The sequence below is a fragment of the Hydra viridissima genome, unplaced genomic scaffold (genome assembly GCF_058129835.1).
Source record: "Hydra viridissima isolate aposymbiotic clone 2 unplaced genomic scaffold, HvirCarnegie_v1 scaffold_9, whole genome shotgun sequence".
In the NCBI taxonomy this organism is placed as follows: Eukaryota; Metazoa; Cnidaria; class Hydrozoa; order Anthoathecata; family Hydridae; genus Hydra; species Hydra viridissima.
This window is the reverse complement of record NW_028324308.1, coordinates 3,509,160-3,524,062: the sequence shown is the minus strand read 5'-3', so window position 1 is coordinate 3,524,062 and position 14,903 is coordinate 3,509,160. Positions and strand designations below refer to the sequence as shown.

At 28.7% G+C, this 14,903-nt stretch overlaps 1 protein-coding gene and 1 long non-coding RNA gene across 4 annotated transcripts; one reads left to right on the top strand and one right to left on the bottom strand.

Moving 5' to 3' along the window:
• Positions 1-566: 566 nt before the first annotated feature.
• On the bottom strand, positions 567-4,938 carry LOC145185143 (guanine nucleotide-binding protein G(I)/G(S)/G(T) subunit beta-1). Its single transcript, XM_080060937.2, has 10 exons — positions 4,570-4,938; positions 3,539-3,577; positions 3,105-3,211; positions 2,907-2,970; positions 2,640-2,802; positions 2,359-2,425; positions 1,819-1,951; positions 1,586-1,657; positions 1,410-1,487; positions 567-1,304 (listed from the first exon to the last, which is right to left on the bottom strand). Exons 1-10 carry the CDS (start codon positions 4,630-4,632, stop codon positions 1,059-1,061), a joined length of 1,032 nt encoding a protein of 343 aa, XP_079917063.1. The 5' UTR covers positions 4,633-4,938; the 3' UTR covers positions 567-1,058.
• A 2,960-nt stretch (positions 4,939-7,898) lies between these two features.
• On the top strand, positions 7,899-10,641 carry LOC149883624 (uncharacterized). 3 transcript variants are annotated; one of them, XR_016455991.1, is made up of 2 exons: positions 7,899-8,248; positions 8,851-10,641. It is a non-coding gene; the product is annotated as an uncharacterized LOC149883624 (long non-coding RNA). The 3 variants fall into 3 exon arrangements; XR_016455992.1 differs by having other exon boundaries at positions 7,899-8,346; XR_016455990.1 differs by having other exon boundaries at positions 7,899-8,747.
• The last annotated feature ends 4,262 nt before the right edge of the window (positions 10,642-14,903 follow it).

The following is a 14,903-nucleotide window of genomic DNA, read 5'->3' as shown; positions in this document are numbered from 1 at the left end:
AAATAACACTTAGAATTTAAACCACCTCCAGCCTGAATAATAAATTACTAAATAATAAAGCACCTCAAGAAAGTTTAAGCATTTTTATGCACCTCATGTAACAAACTAAATATAATCTTCAAAGTTAAAATTAAATTTGATCATAGATTACAGATTCTGGGAAGAACTATTTCTAATGCAAAAAACATAAAAATTGAAAAATTAAAAACCCAACGTGTTTTAGGCAATGAAGAAATGAAAACGATTAAAAAGCAAAGTTTTCTTCGTTTAATTCATACATAGAATTCTGGGATCTCGTTTGAGATATTTAAAAAGAGCAGTTACGTGCGAAGTATCGAAAAATCCGTTTAACTAATGAAAGTCACAAACCCGACTAAAGTTGTGACGATTGAGCCAAAAAGCAGCGTTTTAAGTAAAAATATAAGAAAAACTCTTATATCAGCAAAGAGCACATAGAAAATCATGGCGATAGTAAATAAACATAAAATATGCATTATTTAAAATAGCTCAGTGAATCTATCGTTTAAAAATACCCAAACAAGGCTACCGCAGAAAGACATGCAACAAAAGAAAACTAAATCTCTTATATGTCATCCATAAACTATCCCATATTTACTAAAAATTAAACCTAGATGCATGCAATCGATTTATTACGTTACAATGATCGACAATCTAAATCTGTATTGTCGCTTTTTTCATTCAAATATTTTGAGTTTTAAAAACCTCACACAGGTGTTATAAGTGCGCATGTAGTAACAAATTTATATTAAGAAACTGTAAATAGAGTTTAAAAAAAAAAAAATTAAAAACTGAATAGATTGGTATATGAAAATAAAAACATACAGTAACAAACAAGAGTAATTTAGACATCTGTAACCTAATGATATATTGTGATCAAGTTGACGATCTTTCAAATGTTTATACATCAACTGCCATCAAGAGTTATTTTCAGAGCCATTTCATTCTGCACACAAAATATTTGTTTCTTTATAATTGAAACTATCAGTGTAAACAGCTATGTACATGGTGATTGTAGAAGAAAGAATTGGAAAACTATTCTAATTCCAAATACGCAAAAAGCTATCCCAGCTACCAGTTGCTACAGCCATTCCATCATCTGTCACTCCCAAACAACTTACACGATTGTCATGACCAGCTAGCACACCAGCACGTTCTCCCTTTAAAGTGTCCCAAACGTTGCAGTTAAAATCATCATAGCCAGCCAACAACAGACGACCACTTTTTGAAAAAGCAACTGATGTAATGCCACAAATAATATTGTCATGAGAGTAACACATTAGTTCCTAAAAAAATAATTAAAACAAAATTTAAAATATTGAACTCAAATAAAAAACATAACTAAAATGGTTGAGGACAAAAGGAAACTAAAAATCAATCCGTTATCAAACCTGATCAGATCTGATATCAAAAAGTCTGCACGTAGCATCATCTGAACCTGTTCCAAAGGCTAATCCACTTGGAAAATACTGACAAAAAAGAATAATAAAAATAAGGAATATAAAAATAACATTTTTACCAAAATAAAATCAAAACATTTAATTATGCCAAAATAACTTTCACTTACACAGACAGCGTTTATATCAGACTCATGACCAGTAAAAGTTTGACGACACATTCCATCACGTATATCCCATACCTAAAATAAAAAAATAATCAGTGATATAAAATTTTCATTTGTATATTTAAAAAAAGTGAATTTTCAAAATATACAATCTTTAGTTAAAACAATATCAAAATGAATATTGAGTTTATAAAAAATTGCAGGAATATCTAGGTTAACTGTTTAAGAGCTGTTACCTTGGCAGAAGCATCACATGCTCCTGACACAAAAGTTCGCCCACCATCATTGCACAGAGATAAGCTCATAACATCACCAGTGTGACCAATAAATGATGTTAATTGCTGCCCAGTTTCTATATCCCACAAACAGCTGTAATTTTTGGAAAAATATTACAGTAGGATTTATTTAAAGTAAATCAAAAATTATTTCAATTTGTAAAAAAAAAAAAAAAAAAAAATTACAGAAAAGAAAACACATTTAACAGATGTAAATATCAAAACATTTCACTTTTTTCTGCTAAACCTCCTCAGACCACATGTGCAGATTTATGCACAGGTTTTGACTTTTAATATTTTTTTTTTAATTAATTTTCTCTGTCACCTTCTGTGTGTGCATGAACCAAATATTCATCAATATTTCAAAATCATTCATCTAATGCTATCTATGAGCAAGATTTCCTACTAATTAGTCAAAAAATAATTTTATTATCCATTAAAAATAGTTCAGGTCTGAAGGGGTTAACAAAACTCAGTTAATCTTTTATTACTCATCCTCACCAAGTTGTATCTCCTGAACTTGTTAGAATTTGAGAATCATCTAAAAACCTGCAACATGACAGATAACCTAAACAGAAAAATAAAAAAAATAAAATGAAATTATCTTTTTATCAGATTGCTGTCTTTTTTTATGGCTTTAATTATAAAAATATTAAGATTAAGACTTCTATGAGAAACATTTTAACAGGTGTATATAAAGAAACCCTTTGATAAACCCTCATGGTAAAGTGTGGCATAGAACTCAGAAAAGTTTTGATCAAACAACAAGAACAGATTCTGACCTGTATGCCCAGGCAATTCTCTGCTTACTCTGACATTCCCTTCTCTAGTTTTAAGACTATATATTGAACAGATATTATCAAGACCACCACAAGCAACATAGTTTCCTGATTGGGCATATGCACATGTCATGACCCAACTTGATCGAAGTGGAATTGCATGGACCTAAAAGTAAATTATTTGGTTTTATATCAATAGTCAAACATATACAAAATGAAATTTATTATCTGTAAAATATGTGCAAAAAAAAAAAAAAAAACATAAATAACCTTATTCGTTGTATATGAATCCCAAACAATAAGTTTGCCATCTTGGGAAGCACTAACTAAACTCCTATGAAAAATTACTTTTAAGAATAAAAACATTCAAACACAGAGAGAGAGTTTGGGAAAACTATAATTTATTTGCTCTAGCTATATTAAACACTCAAAATGTATATACACCTAATATAAATATTATAATGTAACCTTGAGTCACATGCCCAGTGCATAGCATAAATTTTTGCTAGATGACCACGAAGTGTTCTCCTAGTTCGCATTTGTATTCTGCTGATTTGATCAACGCTTTGAGCAACCTAATACAACAAATAGATTGTTCCTACAAAACATTTTAATTTTCCATTGCTTTTTTTTTTCTTTATATCAATAATGCAAAGTAAGATTAACCAGCTATTCATAAGTTTCCATGTAGCTTCTTTAAATACTTTAATCAAAGACATACACAAACAAGAATATATCAAAAAATGGTCTTACACTTTGAAAGATTACAAAGTTTACTATTTTGAAACAAATTCTTTACAAACAGGTTCTAATTTTGACTATAAACAGCAAATTTTTGAATGATAATTTCTTATAATGATAACTTAGAGTAAATAGTACAAAAAAATGAGTATATTTTTTACCGATAAAAAATTGGTATCTTGGGCAACTTTACGAGCATCCTAGAAAAAAGAATACTTTTCAAATTTAATGATCAAGAATAATAACACCATATACATTTATTTAAAAAGAGAATTGGTAACTAAGTAATTTTTGCAGAATAATTTGTTTTAGATTAATACATTATTTTTAATCCAAAGCTAAAAAACCAGCAGTCTCTAACTCTATTAAAGAAATGAGCACCAAGTATCCTTGTTGTAATATTAACACTATAAATCCAAAAAATGCTTTTCTGGTATTTTCTTTTATGTAAATTTTAAAAAAATCAAATTTGTTCAAATTTCTTTTCAGTTCATCATTATACTAAGTATACTTTTAAGGCTCATACTAAGTATACTTTTAAGGCTCATACTAAGTATACTTTTAAGGCTCTAATTGTATGTTAAATTTAGATATAAAATTAAAATTATTAAAATTTTTGAAATTAGAAAATTGCATCTTATTAAAAATGTATATGTAGTTATATGCTGAAGTTGAATGTCATATGATTAAAACTAAGTACTTATAATAAATAACTGGGTGTATATCGAACATATTTAATAAAGATTTTTACCATTGACTGTTTTGTATCATACCTTTAATAAAATAAGTAACAATTGAGATACTAGCTAGGTACTTTGAAGAACAAGACAAAAATGTCTGGGATGAAATAAGTTGATGACAAATTTAAAAATTATTTTTTTGTAAGAAAAGTTATTTTTTTCAGTAATTTTCTTAAAACTGAAATGGGTAATAGCTTTAAATGTAAATTGTAAGGTAAAAAAAAAAGAACGAAATACGCCATTTTGAACGCCGAATCGAGAAACAGCTGCTCAGACAAAAAAATATCACGTGAAAAAAGCCAATCAAAACACTCCATTCCTGAGATCTGAAACGTCAATTGGCTTGCAAAAACAGACTATCAATCACGTGATAAGACGAACTCATTGCGTATCTTCACTGAAAATTAGAAATGAGAAACCTAAGAAAACAAACTAAATAACAAATAACATACTCTGATTTGATTCTTTAAATTTTCTGCTTCTTGCCGAAGACTATCTATTTCTGAGCCACTCATAATTCAATACTTATTTGATTACCTTTATAATTTATCTGTAAAAAAATGCAAAAAGTAAATTTTATTATAAGATACACATATAGTATAATAGCAGAGCTGTATCTAGCTGCCGCCAATATATATACATGCAACACTTCAAAATTATTGTTGAAATCAAATTAATATACTAAAATTGTTAGAGTTTTTAAAATCCCATTTAATAATTAAGTCTATCAACATAACTTTCTTTAAACTGAAACAGATTTTCTTTAAGCGACGATCTACTCATGCTATATAATCCGCACTCCTCTAACGCTAAATCAAGATGGCCGCCAGACATTGGGAGTGTCATAAATTAAATTCGAAACATTCAATAACTTCAACCAATCGTGTTGCAGTATTACGAACTAAATCGTCAGTAAAAACAACAGACCAGATATTCATTAAAAATTAATATTATATGTTCAAAAACCTTGGTTGTAACATAGACAACTTTGAAATACTCGTTTCATTGAATCAACTTTACTTAAAATTAAAATTCACGTTTATTAAGATAAATGGAACTTGTAACAAACAAACAAAAAATATTTCTTGATTAGTCTTTAAGTTGATTTTTTCATTGCCATTAGCTAAAAAAACGTTTTTTCCATGTTTTTAAGAGTTTTTGCGACGCAGCAGTATATCAAATAGGTGATATTAAAGTCGACCAGTAGTTGAAATCCTTTTTAGAAAATTCAGAGCTAGTTTGATTGCGTAAAAATGTAGCTAAAATTCTAATGAGCAACTTAAACAGTTTGTGTGAATATTTGTAAAAACTATATTTAGCTAACATTTTTATATTTATTTTTAGATGAAGAAAAATCTTTTTTGAATTCAGCGACATCTTATGAAAATTGAATCTTAGCTTTTATGCTAAAAGATGTTTATAAATTGTCTAGCTTGTTTATTACAAATTGATTAACAACACATAAAAGGAGTTATAACACTAAAAATAATTATACAAAGAAGAAATATATATAGAGAGAGGCGCGTAATAATAATAATAATAATAATAATAATAATAATAATAATAATAATAATAATAATAATAATAATAATAATAATAATAATAATAATAATAATAATAATAATAATAATAATAATAATAATAATAATAATAATAATAATAATAATAATAATAATAATAATAATAATAATAATAATAATAACAATAATAATAATAAACAACCAAATATATAGCGATATAAATATAGTAACTTTATTTCTAGTTTTTCTTAGGTGAAAGAAAATATTTTACCAACTCTAATGATAAGATACCACATTACGTCAAAAAAAGTAAAAGGTGAGACACATTGAGAAGATGTTGTTCGTTATCTGCAGAAAAAGTGAACAATAGAAAAAGTTTCAGTGGTGAAAGTGTTCTTGTATACTTGTTAAAAACAAAATGAGCAAAATGGGGAAAATAATCTGTTTAGTCAAAAATTTTGAACTTTTAGTATTAGATGTTAACATCAACTTATACATCAAGAAAAAAATTTATCCAGACATTAAAATAGCAGTTTTAGTCTTCTATGTTTACGAAAAAAAAACTTTAAACATTTACAAAAGATGAATAGACGTAATGAAAATTTTAGTTAAAAATGCGTTAAACGTTTAGAAAAAAAGCTTGTAATAGATTTTTTCAAATGTTAAAATCTGTATAAATAAATAAAATCTATCAATACGATTAAATAAATTTCGTAAGTTTATACTTTTAATTCTATGAAGTATGTGCGCGTATACATGCGCGTTAAAACTAATTACCATTCATCTTGTACTAGTTGTAAACAGGGCTTTATCTTGATATAAACACCATTGCAGAAATAGCTTTTATTTTGCAGAATATCTTAAACTTTTGACTGGCTTTTGCTATATCTAACATATGCTCCTTTTTTAAATTTATATAATATAGTATTGTAACTGAGTTGGAAATGAAAACAAGAGTTTAGTTACAAATCTAAGCGAGTTTGCGTGTGAAAAAAAAAAAAAAAAATGGTTTAAATGCCAATAATCAAGAAATTCGATAGAGAGAAAAAAAGATAACAAGATAATCCACACTATTTAATTCATGTCAGTATCATTTAAAAACATTCTAAAATTAATTTAAAGTTTAGCATCTATAGTTTGAATTATGTCAAAAAAGTACATTTTGTGTGTAAAAAATTAATGACAAACTTAATTAGTCTAGAGTTTTTGAAAATATGCATAAACGTAAAGAAAAAAAAATTAGTTTTTATCCAGTCTTTAAACATTATTTAAAATACTTAGATAAAACAGTGGTTTCCGGTGGGAATATCTATCATAATCATAAACTTCACTTTTGCAGAAAAAACATCAAAACTATTACCAATGTAAATATAAAAAAGAAAACTAGGATAATCAGCAATTAGTTTTCATAGCGGTCATAGCTGTTGTCAAAGGTAGTTTCAAGTATCAGTCGGCAAACCTAACCTATTTATCAGTTTAAAACTATTTTCGCCTTTATATACTTCATTTTTTTCCCCGTTTCTTAAGTCTAAATCCATAGCGAAAAACATGTAAAAGAAAAAGTTATAAAAATTTTTTCCCACGTGAACATTTTTTAAAGAATGTTGGTATGAATCAAAGATTTCAACTGAAAATAAGTTTAGGTATGAACAATAAAAACAAATGAATCAACAAAAGAATACAGAGAGTCTCCTTAGAATGATTTGCCGTAAGATTTTTCTTTTATTTAGGCTAAAATGAATAAGCAAAGCTGAATGTCTCCTAATGAGTCTGATGACAATGAGTTTAAGATGAACTGACTTGAAGATTATTAAACATTTTACAGCGGAAGAAAAGTTAATAAGCGTTGTAAAAAATAAAAAAGTCCTTTTCAGGGGGAGAAAACTTGCCCATTGAGCTCTTTAAAAAAGAAGTACTTTTTAGAGAAAAACAGTTAAATGTTGCAAAAACTTTGCTTAATATTAAGACAAACAAAAAAAACCCGCCTTTCGACTGATTAAGTTTAAAATCTCTAAGTTATCAAGAACAAGTAAATAACGCATGGTTTTTCTATATTGAGTTGAGTAGAAGTATTTTTGCTACAGGAAACGAACATACAATAGAATTTAGTTTGCAACTGATTTACAATAAACTTAATTTCAATAACACCTCAAAAACTGCCCAACCTGGAATTGAATTGATTTTAATTACTACAATAACAAAGTAATCAAATAGATTTGAAAACCCAATCATGACGCTATTGAATTAGAAAAAATCCATGTTGGACGGCAATCTGTTGTATTGTATATATAATGTGCGTAATTCGTGTTTATCAATCAATTGTATTGTACATATAATATAATTAATTGAGTTTTGTTTGCTGTCAGCTTCATTTTAATTGTACTTCATTACATTTCTAGAAATTTTTTTATTAAATCTATTGAGAATTTGATATAAATATTTATACTTTTATTCCGAGCTAAGAAACAGTTTTTAATTGTTTTGAAATAAGTTTAAAGCATCGAAAATTTATTTTAAAAAAATACGTTATTTGATTCAGCTGCGTATAAAATCTTGCTGTTGAAAGAAGCAACAAATTTTGATCAGTGATCGCTATTTACAATGAATGACGGTAAATGAAAGTTTATTAGATAAAAGTTGATTCGCATTGGACTCAATAATCCTCTTGCTCAAGTGATTACTTGATTCGTCACTTCCTCATTATGTTGGGTTTGGCATTTTTATTCAAATTATATACAACACTCAAATTCATTTGCGTACTTTATTTTTTATGAGTTTCGATTGAATTGTTACTTCAATTTACGTAGTTAAGGTTACGTAGTTAAGGTTACATAGTTACAGGTAATTTAAAAAAAAACAAAAGTAACGAAAGCGTATGTTTTAGTCGCTTAACTCAAGATACATTCTTTACACAACTTTCTTATTATCGTTAAGTTAAAGAAAAAATACAAAAAAGTGTAAAAACTATTTTTATGTAAAGTTTATGTGATGCCCTTTGTCTGTTTTTCTTATCTTGGTTATTTACAATGAATGAAGTTAAACTTTTCCTAAATTAAAAGAAACTGACTCTTTGAACTTTTAATTTTTCTTGTATTTAATCGAGCGACTAAGTAAGCCTATTAACTTTTAAATTACATTACAGCCCGTTATATTAACTAATCTAGTTTACAGCTACATTAAAAACTTTTTTTAGTTGTGTGTCAATTTTTTTAGTGTTACAAACTCATGGTCCAACAAGGAAGGAAATTGTCTTAAATACCATCCATCTAATCATTACCCAGTTCAAACATTTGGAAGGTTAAAGTAAATCATAGTTAGAATCTGGGAAATAACTGTTGTGTTTGTTTCTTGAGATTGATCTCATTTTACCCATTCTGTTGCTTATTACTATTGCAGTACAAAAAGAGAAACTTTTGTCAATTTATAAATACCCTTGAATTCTTTGGCCGAAAACTATACCAGCATTACATACATACATACATACATACATACATACATACATACATACATACATACATACATACATACATACATACATACATACATACATACATACATACATACATACATACATACATACATACATACATACATACATACATACATACATACATACATACATACATACATACATACATACATACATACATACATACATACATACATACATACATACATACATACATACATACATACATACATACATACATACATACATACATACATACATACATACATACATACATACATACATACATACATACATACATACATACATACATACATACATACATACATACATACATACATACATGCTCTCAAAAACTTAGAAAACTGTGAATTTGGTTTAGAAGAAGATCTCCGGAAATGATCTATCGGGGTCAAGAATCTGAGGAACTCTGTTTGACTACAAGCTATAATGAAATCCTAACAGAACTATTTCAAGGCTTGTTTAAGAAGCTAAATTATCTGCAGGCAATTCGACGACTGGTTCATGAAGATTTAGAAATGAAAAGTTTTGTAAAGAGACGAGGACAACTGATTAGAGATAAAGCTAGAGCGGTAAGGAGACAAAGGCCAAGAAAACTTCTTGACTTCATGAAGTTTCCCAGCCCTTTATTCTAGTCTTTTCTTAGCCTTTTCCTAGCCTTTATCTATTTTTGTAAGAAGTCCTTCAAAGTACAGCCCAAACCAAACAGGTACAATGACAGTTTTATTAGTAAATGCAATTGAGGTAAGAACCATTGTTTTGAGATAGCACCCTGCAAACATCATAATTTGGGGCGGAGTTTTCTCAGATCGTTTCCAAAGCACCTCCTGTTTTTGTATCAGGTTTGAAAATCAATCTAAACACCTACATTACATTAAGGATAACCTTTCAGCAGGGCTTGGCGTCAGCACATGTAGCTTACAAAACCATCAGTTTGTTGAAAAGTAAATTTCCCCATATTGGACTCTGATAAATATCACCAGATCTGAATCATTTGTACTTCGGTGCTTGGTGTGTCATGGAGTCTATAAAGTCAGTCTCCACCTATCCAAAAGGAGCTCTAAAGTCCAAGTTGGTGAAAATATGGTAACAACTTGATCCAGACCAGTTGCGATGTGCTTGTGAGGCAATACGCATTCAACTTAAAGCTGTCATGAAAACCGGTAGAGTTTATGTTGAAATGAAACTTAGCTAAAAGTTGCAAGCAAATGTTGAGTTGGTTTAAGTTGTTCTAAACATTTAGTGGCATTCTGTGTGTATGAGAAAATTTTTTTTTTAAAAATGTCTTGATCTTATGAGCATCTTTTGTAAGTATTTAACGTAATTTTTTTTTTTTAAAACGTAAAAGTATTTTACTTAAGTGATACCTATGCTAAGTATCATTTCTTCCTGTTAAAATGTTACATTAAAGTAGTAGGATTTGTTCAATTTTTAAACATTTTTTTTGAGTGGTCACTTCAAAAATTAAATTTCATTAAACCTTTTACTCTTACTTAATACAAAACTACCATAAATAGAGAATGGAAAAAAACAAGCATTTTATAAATATATGAATATAAATACTTACTAAACAGGACAATAAATAAATCCACCACAGTTTAAAGTACTTACTTAGCGCTTTAAAATAAATTTGAAAATAATCATACTATATTTTAACATATTTTTCTAGAGAAAAAAAATAAAAAAAGAGTTTCTTAAACTGTTTATCAAAAACACTGAATTATTACTTTGTCGGATTTTGCTTTCTCTTTTACGTGGTCTAAACTTCTTTGTTTATCAATCTATCATGTTTGTTATTGTATCAATCATGAAAGAGGTATTTCAATAATCTTAAATATAAATATTGGCAACCTTAGCTTTAGGTTAAACAAATACTTCGTTTGATTATTTTATCTAACAAAGTGTACCATGTAAAGGTAAGCCATTGGTCTATGCACTTTGTCACGCTCCTTTTAACTAAAATTGATGAGCTTGCTAGTGAGTCAAGTATAAATTATGCATATTATTCATAATAAGCAAGATGAAAGTTTTGCTTAATTAAATATATTTTCTTACTAACAAGTGAAGTTTCAGTCGTTTTAAGAGCTGGATTAAAAAATTCACCTAATACACATTTAATTACTATTTTTCTTTTCAACATTAGTTAGCTAAATATAACTTTTTTTTTAACTGAAAATGTTTTTTGCTTGAAAATTATTTTTGACAGCAATTTCCATTCTACACACAATCATTTGTGTGTGAACCTGAATTCCAGAAAATTCGGTTTTGAATCACATTATTCGCTGGCGAAATATTCTTCAAGGTCTGATTTTTAAAAACGGACATTCGCTTGCAACATACAGACGCAGGATTCTTCTAGCTTTGATTAACCAGCTAGAGTGCAACATGATTCACGCCTTGAGAAAGATTGAGAATAGTAGCCGTTTATCACAGCTTAACAATTGTCAAACAAGCACTTTTAATCAGTGCTTTAATTTTTAACTTTTAATCAGTGCTAAAAAATTTAACATTAATTTTGTCAAACAAAAAAGCCGGCTGTTTTTTGCTGTCGCGATGGATTTGCTTGTTGAGCCTACAAATGCTTGTGGGTCTATATTAATACCATAGTGACGCTCCAAGAAATGTTGAAATAGCAATTCGTTTGCATGTAATCTATCGCTAAGGCTAATGAAATGGGGCTTTTTAATGAGATAGCAACTTTGGTTGATTATTAGTGAAAATTTATTACTATTGTATTGTTGTTTCAGAATTTAAGTAGTATATTACTTGGATTGTATTTTTTATTTAGTGACAAATTATTTTCTTTTTTTAAAAATTAAATCGTTAGTTTTGTTAGTAACCAAATATTTTGATTTTTTTTTAAAATAAATTCCGGGAAAAGGCAGTGGAGTCATTTCCCGGAATTTATTTGAATACCAACTTCCAAATTTGTTAACAGCAAATGTTTAATCTAAAAATCAATAAAATAAAACCATAAAAATAATGAAACCAAAAATCCTTTTAAAAATTGCATGTGTTGAGATGTTTTTTTTAAAACCAAATTAAAATCATTCTTTATTATCAGTTATTGTCACATTGTCGTGTTGTCGCTGGAATCGAACCTTTTAATCAAAATGTATTTTTAGCGATGAAGAATTTTTGTGTCGTATATAACTGACAACCAAAAGCAAGATTTTACTGAATCTCAAATAATTGACACTTGTATCTCATTTAATCTTTTTACTTAATGTGTGTACTCTTTCATTACCCATTTCTGTCTGTAGGAGCAGTCCATTGATAATTAATTAAAACCAGAATTTAGCAATTAATCAAACATAAACCTCCAATTTAGTGGTGGCTGTTAATTAGGAGGAGAAAGCCAATGGAGGTGGTCTCCCAGTTTCCTTTCCTTCAAAAGTTCTCTAGGCGGCGACCACCAGTGGATTTCCCCTCCCGATTGGTGGCGGCTTCTAAAACATTCTGCCTCCAAAAAAGTTCTTTTGGTAACCGCCAATTGGGAGGCGGGAGCTTAAAAGTTATACCGCCAAAATATTTTTGAATAGCGGCTGTGAATGGCTACGGGAGAAAAGTGGAGGCGAGAAGATTTCTACTGCTAACCAATTCTCGAAAAATATCAGAATGGTAGGTCAGAACGGAAAATGGGAAAATCGAAATTTAAGAATGTTTTGATTTACTCACATGTGTGTTGAGTCGTTTTGTGTAAATAGTCTCCCTCATAAAATAACAAATCTTTAGTTTTGTTTTAACGAGTTAGGGTGGTGCACGGTTATGTTTTAACGAGTTAGACTGGTGCACGGTTATGTTTTAACGAGTTAGACTGGTGCACGGTTATGTTTTAACGAGTTAGACTGGTGCACGGTTATGTTTTAACAAGTTAGAGTGGTGCACGGTTTTAGAGCTTCATTAGTAAATTTCACATCTATTCTAAGCAGTTCCTTTAGTAATGAGAAATATTAATTTTTTTAATATATTTTTTAAAATCATTTTTAGATTCATACACTTAAAATTCGCATAATTCTTGTTTTTTTCATATATTTTCAGAGCATTCATGTTATTCATCTAAGTCGAAGAGGAAACGGGAAGGTTTGTGAGCGCTTAGAGTAGAGTCTCTTTTTTTATTTATGTATTTATATCGATCCATAATACATTCAATAAGACAAATTAAGGTCCGATTCATATTACACATATTACGCAATCCACCAGAATAATAACTGTTTACATTGTCTACATTGTTTTTGTATTGCAAATCAGTAAAAGTTTCTTCAATTTTTTTAAATCCTTTTTTTTTAAAAAAAGTTCGAAGCATTATATCCTAATCTAATTTTTCGTCAGCATTTTGCAGTCATGAATTAAAAAATAAAAAACAATAGCTGCATTTAAGTCTTTAAAAGTTACTTCGAGTTCCTTCTTAATTCGAATTGTTTCTTAAATCTCAAAATTTTCGCAACTTTTTACACGGAACAATTTCTTATTTTGAATTTTGAATTTTATGACGTAAAAACACACTGTGTTGCTTAAGGTAATCGTAATTGTATTATAGAGATCGTTTCGAGTAAATAAACACTCAGAAGTCGACAAAATAAAAAAAGAAAAAGGACTGCCGTGAGCAATTTTACACAACTCAAAGCGATCGCGATGTTCCACCCCAAGTCTGTTTTTAAACGAAGCCGGGCTTGGGGTGATGTTTAACCCCGAGTGCGGTTTTTCGTTGAAACTCGGGGTAGGTCATGTTTCACTTGGAGTGAGTGACTTTTTAATGCGAATTAATATTTAGAAGTTCTTTTGTAGCGAGTTTTTAAATTAGTTTTACTCCTTCAAAATACAAATGCACAAGATATAATGATTTTAAAAATATTTCATGATTTAAAATATAGTTTATTATATTAAAATTTTAGATATAATAAAAAAATTATCATTTGAATGTCTATGAATATAATGTCTAATTTGTACCTTAATAGTCAGAAATAATTTCATTTAATTTATATTACGGATCAAACCGTAAAAAAAAAATTATTAAAAAAAATTCAGCAATCCAAAAAGATAATTACTTTTAAAACTTTCAATATCCGCAAAAATTATTATTTTAAAAACTTTCAATATCCATACTTGGGGTATACGTGTCGAACTCGGGGTACCCCAAGCCAGGCTCTGCGTAAAAACCAAACTCAGGGTGGAACAGCGAACCAGTGCTCGCTCAGAATGATAACTCTCTCTTTAAAAGTTTAGAGTTAGATGTTTGAACCTTATGGAAACTCATGATACAGCTAGAAAAATAGATGAAACTTACAAATAAAGCATAAAAAAGTGACTGGTGGACGCTATCCGAATCTTGCACATTTTTATAATAAAAGAATCCATATTTCAAAAAGATAGAAACGCAAAAATTAACGTTTTTAAATATTTTAACTGACCCCTTCCCCCTCCTTGATTATGTAATAAGTGAACGATACGATAGATTAAAAAAATGGTAATAACATAATTGAGAGAAAAGATGCCAAGAAAATTGATCTTCTAGCATGACAACAACTCTAAACATACAGAGGCTTTAGAATTCACCTTTGTATGATCCACTCATGTTAGATCCGTTATCATATCCTTGTGCGCGACAGTCATTTATAGGGATATTATATCTTTGTAGCGTTTCAAGAATTAAATTAGCAATATTTTCTCCAGCCCTTTTATTGCAGTCAACAAATGCAAGAAATCTTTCCATAATTTCGAATTTGTTGGACTTAATAGAAACGAACCGTAAAACGAACGTAGCTTGCTCTATATG

Coding starts and splice junctions, on each gene's coding strand:
- LOC145185143 (XM_080060937.2), bottom strand. CDS start 4,632: ATGAGTGGCTCAGAAATAGATAGTCTTCGGCAAGAAGCAGAAAATTTA. Junction 1,658..1,818: donor CATGTGATGCTTCTGCCAAG/GTAACAGCTCTT, acceptor TTTTTATTTTAG/GTATGGGATATACGTGATGG. Junction 1,488..1,585: donor CTGATATAAACGCTGTCTGT/GTAAGTGAAAGT, acceptor CTTTTTTGTCAG/TATTTTCCAAGTGGATTAGC.